The sequence below is a fragment of the Misgurnus anguillicaudatus genome, unplaced genomic scaffold (genome assembly GCF_027580225.2).
Source record: "Misgurnus anguillicaudatus unplaced genomic scaffold, ASM2758022v2 HiC_scaffold_26, whole genome shotgun sequence".
NCBI lineage: Eukaryota > Metazoa > Chordata > Actinopteri > Cypriniformes > Cobitidae > Misgurnus > Misgurnus anguillicaudatus.
In genome coordinates this window covers 444,987-458,100 of record NW_027395276.1, presented here as the reverse complement: position 1 = coordinate 458,100, position 13,114 = coordinate 444,987, and the positions used below count along the sequence as shown (strand labels likewise).

The window sequence follows — 13,114 nt, the reverse complement described above, 5'->3', positions numbered from 1 at the left end:
TATACCACTAGTCAACTACATAAATATAAAATGGTAAAGATGAATGCACATTTATACATTGATTTAATAGATTTATAGCATTTTGAAATAAAAAACTGTCATGGATTTATTGCATTTTGTGGAAAAAATAATTCGTTTTTATAATAAATCTTTGAAAATCAAGTTATGGATTTGAATTTTTTATGTTTTTATAACCTAAAGATGCTATGTGAAAGTTTGTAACAGAAAATAGTGGTTTTCATCTTGTCACTTTCTTGGTATAGAAAACACGTTTTTACCGAAATTTGTCAAAATTGATTTATTGCGTTTTGGAACCAAACTCTTCATTTGTCCTGACATATGCTGAAAACACCTGTTTTCTAAATAATCTTTGGCAAGTGAAAACCAGAAATTTTAAACTTGGTCCTAAAAAAAAAGAGAATGTATGCAAGAAATCTGCAAATTTATTCAGAAATTTTAACCCTTTTACATTTAATTGAACCATACGGACACAAAATAATTAACGTCACGTCATTGACCCAATATTTTTTTATTGACATTATATTATTTGGCATGTAGCCATTGTTTCATTAAAGGCTTTTTATACATTTATCAGGAGTGCCTCATTTTTCTTTTTTCTTAATGCCATTATATTATAGGCCCATTTTTGAAGAGCACCCTGGATTGTTTATACATTATTTATATTTTTTGACCCAGAGAAGCATTCCTTTTTCTTTTTTTTATATTATTTCGTTTTGAATGTTTAGAAAGTTATAAAACCTTAAAAACACAAATTTTAAATGTACCAATCGTCAATAATAATCACAATTTTAATATCAAGGTGACTAATCGACACTTATGATTTTTGTCATAATCGTGCATCCTGGGGTACTGTTTAACATTTATATTTAACAATTAAATATAAAAATGTCTTTTAATAACATGACATTATATTTACAAATAATTATCTTAAATGTCTTTATGTCTTATCTTAAAACCGAACATAAACAGGTTTTCCTCACTGAAGGTCTAAAATATTTCAAATCAAACATTCATTTAATGTTTCTTACCTTACTTATTAGGTAAATAGCCATGTAATAAGCGGGATCATGTACAGACAGCCAGTTGTTATTGCTAAATAAGCCACTTCAATGTAATACAAAGGGCTTATTTCTGTGATAACAACATTAATTTGTGTCTCGGGCATTAACACAACCAAAAGTTTTCTTAACAGTTTTGTCTTATTTTCAAATTTAGGTGGTAAAGTTGAAACAAGTGGAGCACACATTAAATGAAAAGAGAATATTGCAAGCAGTGTCCTTCCCGTTCCTCGTCAGATTGGAATATGCTTTTAAGGTAACCTGAAAACCCTCATGATCTCCTTTCATTAGCATTTTGTATTATTGGACTAATGCTGTATATATCTGCTAGGCCAACAGTTGTATGTATTTTTATGTGTCAGCCTTTAGTCCAAGACAAATCTCCATAGAAACAAATAAATTCATCTTGAATAAGCAGATATGTAGTTCTTTTTAAATTTTTGGTGGTAAACAGTTAGGAAATAGGTACTTTTAATTAGTCTACCTTTACTGACTTTCAGGCCAATATCACTTTTATGTGAATAGTAGTGGACCAGAAGGAAATGCATTATTTTGGTAGAACACAGACTTTTTGAGAAATGTAAACTTTCTAAATAACTTTGTAACATAAGCAACAGCATGGCAAACATCTGTTTCAACTAATAAAATGCAACTAGTCATATAATCGGGCAATGATTAGAAAAGCAAAAATATAATACCTTGCAATACCTTCTGAGCTGGTTCACTACTTCATGTCCATGCAAAGTACATCTGCTTCGGCCTCTGAAAAATCTGTACTTTCTGTCTCGCTTTGTTAAAGGGATAGTTAACCGAAAAAATTTTGCCTCATATTGCTATAAACCTGTATACATTTCTTTGTTCTGCTGAACAAAGAGGTAGATATTTGTAAAACAGAGGCACCATTGACTTAGTAGTAAAAAAAATAAGTCAATGGTGCTTCTGTTTCCTGTTTAAAAGCATTGCTCAAAACATCTTCTTTTGTGTTCAGCAGAACAAAGAAATTAATACAGGTTGGGTGAACTATCGCTTAAATTCTGCCTTTTCCCCTATAGGACAATTCTAATTTGTATATGGTGATGGAGTATGTACCAGGAGGGGAGATGTTCTCACATCTTAGACGAATTGGAAGGTTCAGGTAAATATGAAAACATTCATCTGTTGTCAGAGTCAAGCATAATGCAAAACTGCTACATAGGATCGTATATATAATTGATGATGACTTAAGTGCCTGTAGTGAAGCTATAACGTAAAAGTTAAGTTATTCAGTTTAGTTTGTAGTACTATACTGTATGCTGTCACTATATCGTTATGATATGTGGCTTATTATTATTATTATTATTTATTTTATTTATTTATTTTTGTTCTGGTTTACTAAACTCTTGTGTTGAAGTTTTCGATGTAATTTTTTCTGATCCACAGTGAACCACATGCACGGTTTTATGCAGCTCAGATCGTCCTGACCTTTGAGTACCTTCATTCGCTAGACCTCATTTACAGAGACCTGAAACCTGAGAATCTGCTCATTGATCAGCATGGCTACATACAGGTAACCAGCGGGAAAAGCAGTGTCAAGTGAGAACATCCTAAAACGGATAAAACACTTAAAGGGATAGTTCAGCCAAAAATGAAGATTAACCCATGATTTTCTCACCCTCAAGCCATCCGAGATGCAAATGATTATCTTCTTTCAGACAAACACAATCAAAGTTGTATTAAAAAAAATCCTGGTTGTTCCGACCTTTACAATGGTAGCAAATGGTGCTTCTGATTTGAAGTCCATCCTTTAGAACAGTGGTTCTCAAACTTTTTCCGCGTGCGGCCCCCCCCCCCTTGTGTACGGTGCAATCCTTCGGCCCCCCCCCCAAAGAAAATTTATGACAAAAACTGTTCTAAAATTTAACATTTTAATTAAACAAAACATATTCAGTTACAAAGTAGTGCTGTTGGTTAGTAGCCTTATTTCTTTTTAGGTTTAATTACAAAGAATTCATGATAAATGAATGTATTTTATAAAAGTCATAAAACTGGGGCCCCCCTGGCACCATCTCGCGGCCCCCCTGGGGGCCCCGGACCCCAGTTTGAGAACCACTGCTGTAGGAGAAGTAAACCACACTGTGTGTTAATAAAGGCCTTCTGAGGGCAGTTAATGCAATTTTGTAAGAAAAATATCAATATTTAAAACTTTACATACTAAAATAACTAGCCTCCGGAGCCATGTAGATTACTTATGTGAATGATTAAGTTTTTGGGCTTCAAATCAGAAGCAGCATTTACTACCATAATAAAGCTTATAATAGCCAGGGCATTTTTTAAGAGAACTTGAATTGTGTTTGTCAGGAAAAAAATAAACATATTAGGGGTGTCCTCGACTAAGGATTTACACATTAGAATCAGAATTGTCGAATCTAGTCGACCGATAGTCGAATCATCTATGTGTGTGTGCATGGGTTGGGAGGGGGCCAGGTACAAATGGGTAACTTTTATTTTCTTTCAGCACACAGAAACAACTTTCTGATAAAGTGACCAAAACTATCTTTTAAGTGATGAACGAAGACAAAACTGACAATGCATTTATATAATTTTTTTAAGGTAAAATGAAAGGCAACATAAACATTTGTTTAATCATTCCTCATAACATTTTAAAGCCACGATCTACGGAACATCACACAAAGATATAACAAAAAATTTGATAATTAAACCTAAAAAAAAAAAAGTGATCCAGCCTTGGAAACATTGGCTACAATTCAGTGTTATCTTTTTGAAATTGTACTTCCTGGTCAGAATGTCTTTTTTGGGGGGGGTCTGTGTGATTCTGTCACTGCCAATTTAGCCTAATAGACCTTTTGCGTGTTTGCAAACAGAGAGTTTTTTCGTGGGCGAAACCCCAACTGGTGGCAGAAAGTAAATGCTTCTCAATAGCCGTGTGAAGTGTTTTAGCATTAAACTGTGATTTTTAAGGATCCGGTGTTTCCCCTATATTTATATAAGAGTAATGTTTCTTATAACGTTTTCACCAATTTATGTTTATTTTTTAAATAAATTAAAAGTTTAAATGGCTTGGCTACTGATATGTGTGCATGTATGTAATGTATATGTATTCTTCTTTATTGGTAAATCAATTATTTTTACAGTATGAATCGCTGAAGTACTTATAAGAGCAATTCTATCATGTATTCTGTATAATATCATTTATTAAATATTTCATCATTTCCTGTTTTTAATTTCTTCCTTATATTTTTAGCCTACGTGTTTGATCTAAAACTATTATGTTTACATACAAATTAATTTGTATAGGCATGTTTATATATTATTAACACTTTACATTGTGTGCGTGTGTGCTATGTTTATATATTTGAAGAGTTTGGTTCCAAAACGCAATAAACGCCATTTTTGAAAAAAATGAGTTACTGCCAAAATCAGTATTATATCAGGTCAGTAGTTAAAAGTAAATTCTTAATTTTACGCAAAATCCAATATCCGCCGTGTTATTCTGTCATCTTTTCTCCCTTTTTTCCCAAAATGCGACAAACGCCACTCCCACTTTTTTACAGAACGCAATAACTCCATTTCTGATATTACAGCCCACCGTTCACGCAATGTAAACAAACAATGGCGGACGCGCGTAGTACACGGAGTCCTGGTTTTCCTCATCTACTTTGTACTACGTGATCAACAAACAAAACAAAATAATACTTTAATTGCATCGCTAAACCTGTGATGGTTTTCTGTGATGGGAAAGAAACGTAAGCCATCAGCATCTAACAATTTCCCTGAGAGGCACTCGGGAGACGGGTGCTTGTTCTCCCGACAGCATCAAGCTTCTCATGCTAACACATTGACCCCAGAGGATCTTATGAAAAACTGTACATAATTTTACTCAAAGTCAACGAAAATCGAGCAGGACCAAAAACATTTTACAGTCGATCGCTGTGAAAGACGTTAAGCGAAGACGTCAAGTAACCGCAATGACAGGGTTCTTAATATGACAAAGTAAGTGTTTTGATTAATAACATTAATGTTTATATTTTTAATTAGTGTGTACAACTAGTCAACTAAATGAATATAACATGGCAAAGATGAATGCACATTTATATAGGCTATTGATTCAATAGATTTATAGCATTTTGAATAAAAACTTGTCATGGATTTATTGCATTTTGTGGAAAAAATAATCCGTTTTTATAATAAATCTTTGAAAATCAACTTATGGATTTGAATTTTTTATGTTTTTATAACCTAAAGATGTTGTGTGAAAGTTTGTAACAGAAAATAGTTGTTTTCATCTTGTCACTTTCTTGGTATAGAAAACACGTTTTTACCAAAATTTGTCAAAATGGATTTATTGCGTTTTGGAACCAAACTCTTCATTTATTAGTAAACATCATAATTTAGAACAAACAGGAAGAAGACACAGGCTAAGATATAAGGTAAAAAGAAGTAATAGAAAATGAAAAAAATACGAAAACTTTAATAAATGGTAATATTATTGATATTATGAACTAATTCAAATCTTTAATCTTTCTAAATAAATTATAAACGTAACGTAATAAAAAAACGCTATAAGAGACACATAGAGGGAACAGACTTCGACAGAACACCGGATATCTTCTCTAATTATTTTCTATTCAAATTATTAAAAGATTTTTAGATGATTTCATCACTCCAGTCTGTCCGGTTGAGGGCTTATTGCAACCATAAACATCTACGTTTATCTTCAAATGGTGTCTTCGATGACGGTATACTATAAAAATGAAGGTCATCTATTTTGGCATTCCTATTCTGACACTCAACAGCACATCAAAACATTTTCTAGTGAGTTATATTGTTCGTTTCACTCGTGTCTCATTCATTTCCACTGTTTTTCTGCCACCACATACGCACAACCGGCGCAACGTCATAGAATGTCTCTGAACAGGTTCACGCCCACTTTTGGGGGAAATCGCACTAGACGTTCCATTGACTTCCATTCAAAATAGCGGAACAAAGCAACCTTCGTACACAGCCGGCAGGCGTAAATAACTTATGAAATCACTCAGATTAAACACGTTGAGTAATTATCTGTCCACCCTGCCGGCCATAGAGCGCGAAAGATACATTAACACATTTAATTTGGTCAATATAAAAACATGTTTCTTTCTTTCTCCCAGCATCAAATTTGTGTAACAACGCTCCCTATTGGCCAGAGGTGTCTTACCCGGACATTAAACACGTACCTCATCAAGTCAACAGGGAAGCAAGTGAATGATTTTACTTCGTATTTGAAAGTTACTTCGTATTTATTTATTATGTCTTTATTTTTAGAGTAATGAGTGCACTTTTCCGTCCAGCCATACAACTAACTGGCTTAGCGATATTTCCAGCAATCACTGGATGGCGTTGTTACACAAATTTGACGCTGTGAGAATGAAAGGGACATGTTTTTATATTGACCAAATTAAATGTGTTAATGTATCTTTCGCGCTCTATGGCAGGCAGGATGGACAGATAAATACTCGACATGTTTAATCTGAGTGATTTCATAAGTTATTTACGCCTGCCGGCTGTGTAAAAACGTTGCTTTGTTCCGCTATTTTGAATGGAAGCCAATGGAGGCGCTGCTTTTTTAACCCCCGAAAAGGGGCGGTGACGAAATTTACAGTCAAGTTCCCGGATGTGCCGGTAGTCCGTATGCGCGGGACGTAACTGTGACATCGACTCGCAAAAGGTCTATAGTGTTAACAGCTAACAGCTCGGTTGCCAGTTATTAAATGAGCCACAGATTGTGGTATTAATATCCACACGAGCAGGTTTGTAATTTGCAATCAACAAAAAGATTGCAAACATAAAATTTAGCAGATTAGCAGGCAACCTGAGAGAGATGAAGAATAAACCACCATCTCCAATATTTTCAATTAAGACTGTGATACCAGCTTCAGCCACTAGAGGTCAATGTTACATACAGCTTCTTTAAGAAAAATCTTTTGCCTCAACATTTGCTTTTTCCCCTCTGACAGGTAACAGACTTTGGGTTTGCAAAGAGAGTAAAAGGAAGAACCTGGACATTATGTGGAACTCCAGAATATCTGGCACCAGAAATCATCCTCAGCAAGGTCACAACCATTGACTTGACTTCTGTTCAAATGTCACTTATAAAAAAATTGAGATAATCCAAATCCAATTTTCTGTTTTAATTCAGGGATACAACAAAGCAGTGGATTGGTGGGCCCTCGGTGTCCTCATATATGAAATGGCAGCTGGATATCCTCCGTTTTTTGCAGACCAACCCATTCAGATCTACGAGAAAATTGTGTCTGGAAAGGTGTGAGCAAGTTGCATTTCCACTATTATCCACTAGGTGGTGATCGTCCCCAACTTATAAAACACTGAAGCATACACTGATCCAAAAACTATGGAAGCCGATAGAGGTCATCCATATTTTTTATTCTTGCTTGCTTGTTTTCTCGTGATCTCGATATAACAAAAGTTGTTTTCTCATTATCCTGACATGGTAATTCAAATGTCATAATGTAATTTCCTGTCCATTTCTATTTAGTTTATTTTGAAATTGACTGCTGATGCATATGAGTTGAGGTCATTACCACATGTGTAGCTAATTGCCGATAGACTTAAAGGTGCAGTGTGTAATTTTTAGAAGGATCTTTTGACAGAAATGCAAAATAATATACAAAACTATATTATCAGGGGTGTATAAAGACCTTTCATAATGAACCGTTACGTGTTTGTTGCCTTAGAATGAGACGTTTTTATCTACATGCACTGAGGGTCCCCTTACATGGAAGTCGCCATTTTGTGCAGCCATGTTTCTACAGAAGCCCTTAACAGACAAACTTTTTTACTAAGTTGTCTCCAACAATGACATGTTTTGTTCTGGTGGCGAAGTTTCTCTATGTGTTTCAAAAGCAAGAGGTGAGCAGTGGACTGAGCCATTGGTTGCAATTTGCAACCTCACCACTAGATGCCGCTAAAATTTACACACTGCACCTTTAATAAATAAACAAAAGTTCGATGGTTGACGTTTGTGAATTTAGGGACAATCTCTAAAGTAATAATGTACAGGTTTCTATATTCAATAGTATTGTTAGTTAGGTTTTTTAAGTCATTCCATTTAAATGCTGTTTAAAGTAGAAATTTATATATTATGGAGTAGCTTGAGACACGGTCCCTAAATTCAGATTGTCAATTATTGACAAATCTATTTCAGCTTCAGCAAATCCCTGATCCAAGTAAAATCTCATTTGTTCATCCATACTAATTTAGCAAAATATGCTTTTGCTGTCTACAAACAAAACAACACATTCTATTGAGTACATTTTGTTATCTCCAGATAACGAGAAATTAATTTGTGATCACGTGAAAACAAGCAAGCAAAAATAAATATAGTACACAACCTCTCTTGGCTTCTGTAAAAAACAGTAAAAACTCTGTGAATGTTTGGATCATCGCTTTGAATGTGATCTCTTATGAAAGTCCCCTACAAAAATGCAATTATCTCAGCTTTTTGCTTAAAATATGGTATTTTTGAAGAAACATACCCATGTTTGAGAGGTGATCGGGTTTTGGTCTAAAAGCAGAGGGTCTGTTTTTTCATTTGATATATTGTAGAGATTCTCCGATCAGCATTTTTGGGGCCGATTACCGATCACAAAGATCATGATCTGCCGATCAGTGCCGATCACAGAATGGCAGTGGAATGGGAATCTTTTATCTAAAATCTAGCAGAGTTTGCACCGTTTGTAGAAATGAAACTAACTATAAATTAGGTATATTATTGTTTTAATAGAGAATCAAATAAATAAGCACAACAAATATTTCTTCTTTCAAAGAGAAATGTAATATGCCTTTAAAAAGGTTTATGTCTGTTAAAAGTAATTAAAATAAAACACTTCACAGTCTTTACTGTATGAATTAAATATACATGCATTCGTATGAAGTACAACAGTTCTTCACTGATGAGCAGAGAGTAATTTTATTGAGAGATGAATTAGGATACTGTAGCTTTAAGACGTGAGAGAGATCGTTCTCTTCACGTGCACTGATGACAGGCTGCTGTGTATGCGTGCGGCGGGTGTCCGCAAACAATAACAGCTGTTAACAGAGGAAAATGGAAGTTTAAAACGAATGCAAGTAATAAACTTTCGGCATGAGGATGCAATTGTCCGCGATAGATATGTGTTGTATACACTGTTTGATAGGGATGTGAAGACGCATCGCGCTGAGGACCGGAGCGCGTCCTCATAGAAAATACGCATATCTCTGTAAAGGCAGAGAGAGAAATCCAAATCTGCACGTCACACATGAGCAATGGGTTACAAAATGCTCGCACTGTGTAAAATGGTATCTTTTGCAGCCGCATCAGGAACGCTATGATGATAAAAGTAAACAGAAAGATCGGCTAGATTTACCGAGTGCCAATTGCGTCATTTAATGCCGTTATCGGCTGATTACGATCGGCGGCCGATCGATCGGAGCATCCCTAATATATTGTACAGGGGTGCAAACTTGTCACCTTTCGGCGAAATTCGCCGTTTTTTGATACAAAATAGGTCATTCTTGTGATTCGTCTAGATCCGATGAGTTTTTGAAAATGAGGGGTGAGGGGGGTCTGCGACATGGTAGCAGTAAATGAAATTATGAAAATCATGTCCAGCTATTGTGGTAACGATGTCAAATTATTAGCCAGTTTGGCGGGTTATGTTTTACAATTTATAGCCACCTCATTTGCTGCCGAAGTTTAAGCAGTCTGCAGATTGAGTGCACATACTTAACTCGTAGTATGTTCTCATTTGAGGTTACGCGCCCACGTCACGTTGCTGTGCGCGTGGTCATAAAGCTTAACATTTGTTCACGCACCGCAGTTTTAAGTTAAGTGATTTTAAGCCGTTGACAACAGTGCTATATGCGCTATATACCTGTTTCTGTTTAAGAGGAGCGTGCAAGCCGCGTATCCGCTTATATAAGAGCGCTTGTGTCTTGTCACCTTTTTCACCCCTGATGAGTTTGCACCCCTGATTGTATGTTTATATATTTAAAGAAAAAAAATTGAAGGCATTTCTTTTGTGAAAAAAAAGTGCTTGCGCTGGCAACTTCTTTTTTTTTAAACGCTGGCAGGGAAAGAGTAAACACTTAAGGGGGTCGCACATCGGACGTGCAGCGCCGCTCTAAAAGAAATCAAACACAAAGCCACTCACATAGTTTAACATTAAATAACATCATATTTGTCCCAAATCATGAATTATTAACCTTGGCTGCTAACGTATATTTTGCATTTTGAAGTAGACGCTATCTGAATAAGCTCGCGCTATTTAAAGTGCACATCTGGTGTACGATACCTCCGAGTTGTCCTAGACTCGACTCGACACGGCACTGAGCTGCGCGTCCGGTGTGCGACCCCCTTTAGGATATTCATGTGTGCGTGTTCAAATGAATCAGTCAAGATGTTGATTTAATGTCTTTCAGGTACGATTCCCCTCACACTTTAGCTCTGATCTGAAAGATCTGCTGAGGAATCTGCTCCAGGTGGACCTGACCAAGCGCTACGGGAACCTCAGGAATGGCGTCAATGATATCAAAAGCCACAAATGGTTCGCCACAACAGATTGGATAGCAATCTATGAGAGAAAGGTAAAGCGCTGATGTCTGTCTGTAGTTACAGAATTGATTAGTTTAAGCCAATTCTGGATCTCATCATTATCTCCTGTCACCCACCAGGTGGAGGCGCCATTCATACCAAAGTGCCGAGGCCCTGGGGACACAAGCAACTTTGACGACTATGAAGAGGAAGATATTCGCGTGTCTGTTACAGAAAAATGTGCAAAAGAATTTTCAGAGTTTTAGTTTTTCAGAGTTATGGACACGGCAGAGCTAAACATATGCATATATACGTATATTTATTTATCGATATATGTATATGTGTGTGCGTGTGTATCACACAACACATCAAATATAAGGGTATCTTTGCACTCTAAAGACATGGGATGAGCAAAGAGCACATTACCCTTCAAAGTTCTTGTGTACTTCCTTCATTCCATTTGACTTTAGAGATCACCAAGGGTTCTCATGATCCACTATGACGACATCTAACACTCATACACTGGCACATCACTTTAATTCACACTCTTTATTTTTTAAAGTATGTATTCCCCTTTTTCAAAATGTTTTTACATTCAAAATATGGACTTTACAAAAGCCAAATTATCACTGTTACATCAAAACACAGTATAACTGCAGCTCATTGTTTCTTGGTAGCATCACACCAGTGTTGCAATTTAAAGGGAAGGTGTTGCCTTGTAGCCATCTGCATTTTTGTGTGTTGTGCGCGTTCGTTTCAGTCGTTTTTATTTTCTTTTTTACCTCAGACCAAACACTGACAACGTTTTCAGGCCGCTTTTGGGTTTTTTGCTAGTATTCGTTACTTGTACATATCCGTTTGGTTTTTAAATTTAATTTCAACCATCCCGTGTGTTGAAAGCATGACCAAAAACCATCATGTTGTGGATGGCATAGGAAGAGGAGGTCTTTGCCTTAGGAAACACAATATTAAAGAGCCCACAGAATGTTACAAGTGTGTTATAGTCATGTTTATATGATAATGTTACGGTAAAGGTCCAGCCTCGTGCATATACTGACAAATGCTCATGTTATCAATACGAATATCTGTTGTTTTACCACTTTTTATTCATTATGCACACAGTTTTGTTGGAAAAAATGGTTTGGCTTACTGTCAGAACTTTCTAACAGTGCTGTTTATTGTAATCCGATGTTTAAATCAAGACAAACAATGAGTACATTTGGTCAGAATTGCTGTTGGATGAATGATCGCAGTGAGGCACTTATCAGTACCGTATTTTCATTCACTTTTTGTTTATCATTTTTTGTTGATGTTGAAGCTGTTTTGCAAAGTTCACACTTAAATGAAAATTGTAAAACTGCCAAAACTCTTTAATTTTTTTATTTTCCGTCATTGCTGTTTTGAATTTGTTGTTATGATGGATAATGTTTGCAAAGTTTGAATTTTGAGGTACATTCACTCCGACATATACTAAGAAACCGAGTATGTTAAAATGAGACAAAAACAGAGTTTAATAAGCCTCTGTTTCTTTGTATCACATATAATCCAGTTATTGTTCAGCTCATTAAGGCGTATATGCATTATTTCTTATAAATGTTTTTATTTATACACATAGTAGAGAGATGCTAATAAATTTTATTTTTAAAATTTGTAGCTCATTTGAATTTTTCATTTGCATTTCTGATACACGTGCCCTGTATCGGGTGCAGGGTTTCCATGGGTCCTTGAAAGTTTGTGAATCTGGGGGGGAAATTCTGGGAAGTTTTTGAAAATATACATACATGGATACAAGTCATTGAAAGTGCTTGAATCTATTTTATGCGAGAGGTTTTCTGGAAAAAAATCCATATTTTTCCCAGTGTAGTGTAAGATAATATCATAAAATATCTAGCCTTTTAGGCACACGTGCTGAACTGTTCGATTTAAATGCTTATATCTTCTGTATGCGAATGTTGATTCATACCAAAATGCTTTTTTGCATAGTTGTGTTTGACACATGAAAACGTCTCGGGTTACGTATGTAACTGTTGTTCCCTGAGAAGGGAACGAGATGCTGCGTCTCCCTTGCCATACTTCCTGTGTCCCTGTAACGCCATCTTTGGCAATCTTTTAGATAGCGATATACTTTCTGGCTTCTGCGTCACCCTGTCTTTGTCATTAAGCCTCAATATTGGTAGAATTTGATATACACATTCAGACGCACTTACCCCTGGAGGCGTCCCCAAAGTATCACCGCCGTGACGCAGCGCAACTTCCCTCAAAAGGGAACTGTAACAATGTATCTTAAAAGGTAACACGGTGTAACTTTGCTTTCACTTAAAATGTGTCCCCACATTTAGTCCTTGAATTTGAGGGTATTGGACCTGGAAAGTAATTGAAAGGTCCTTGAATTTGAAGTTAACTAAGGTGTGGGAACCCTGCGGGTGTTTGTTGTTGATGGATTAAAACTAGATCTTTATTTAAGGGC

The 13,114-nt window shown here is 35.9% G+C and overlaps 1 protein-coding gene across 1 annotated transcript in view; it reads left to right on the top strand.

The window, feature by feature from the left end:
- LOC129443123 (cAMP-dependent protein kinase catalytic subunit beta) overlaps positions 1-12,294 on the top strand; it is a 35,003-nt gene extending 22,709 nt beyond the window's left edge. The window contains exons 4-10 of the mRNA XM_073864366.1: positions 1,237-1,335; positions 2,132-2,214; positions 2,499-2,625; positions 7,073-7,168; positions 7,255-7,377; positions 10,536-10,700; positions 10,788-12,294. Coding sequence (XP_073720467.1) covers positions 1,237-1,335; positions 2,132-2,214; positions 2,499-2,625; positions 7,073-7,168; positions 7,255-7,377; positions 10,536-10,700; positions 10,788-10,913 — 819 coding nt within the window. The 3' untranslated portion in view covers positions 10,914-12,294. The remainder of the gene's footprint in view (positions 1-1,236; positions 1,336-2,131; positions 2,215-2,498; positions 2,626-7,072; positions 7,169-7,254; positions 7,378-10,535; positions 10,701-10,787) is intronic.
- The last annotated feature ends 820 nt before the right edge of the window (positions 12,295-13,114 follow it).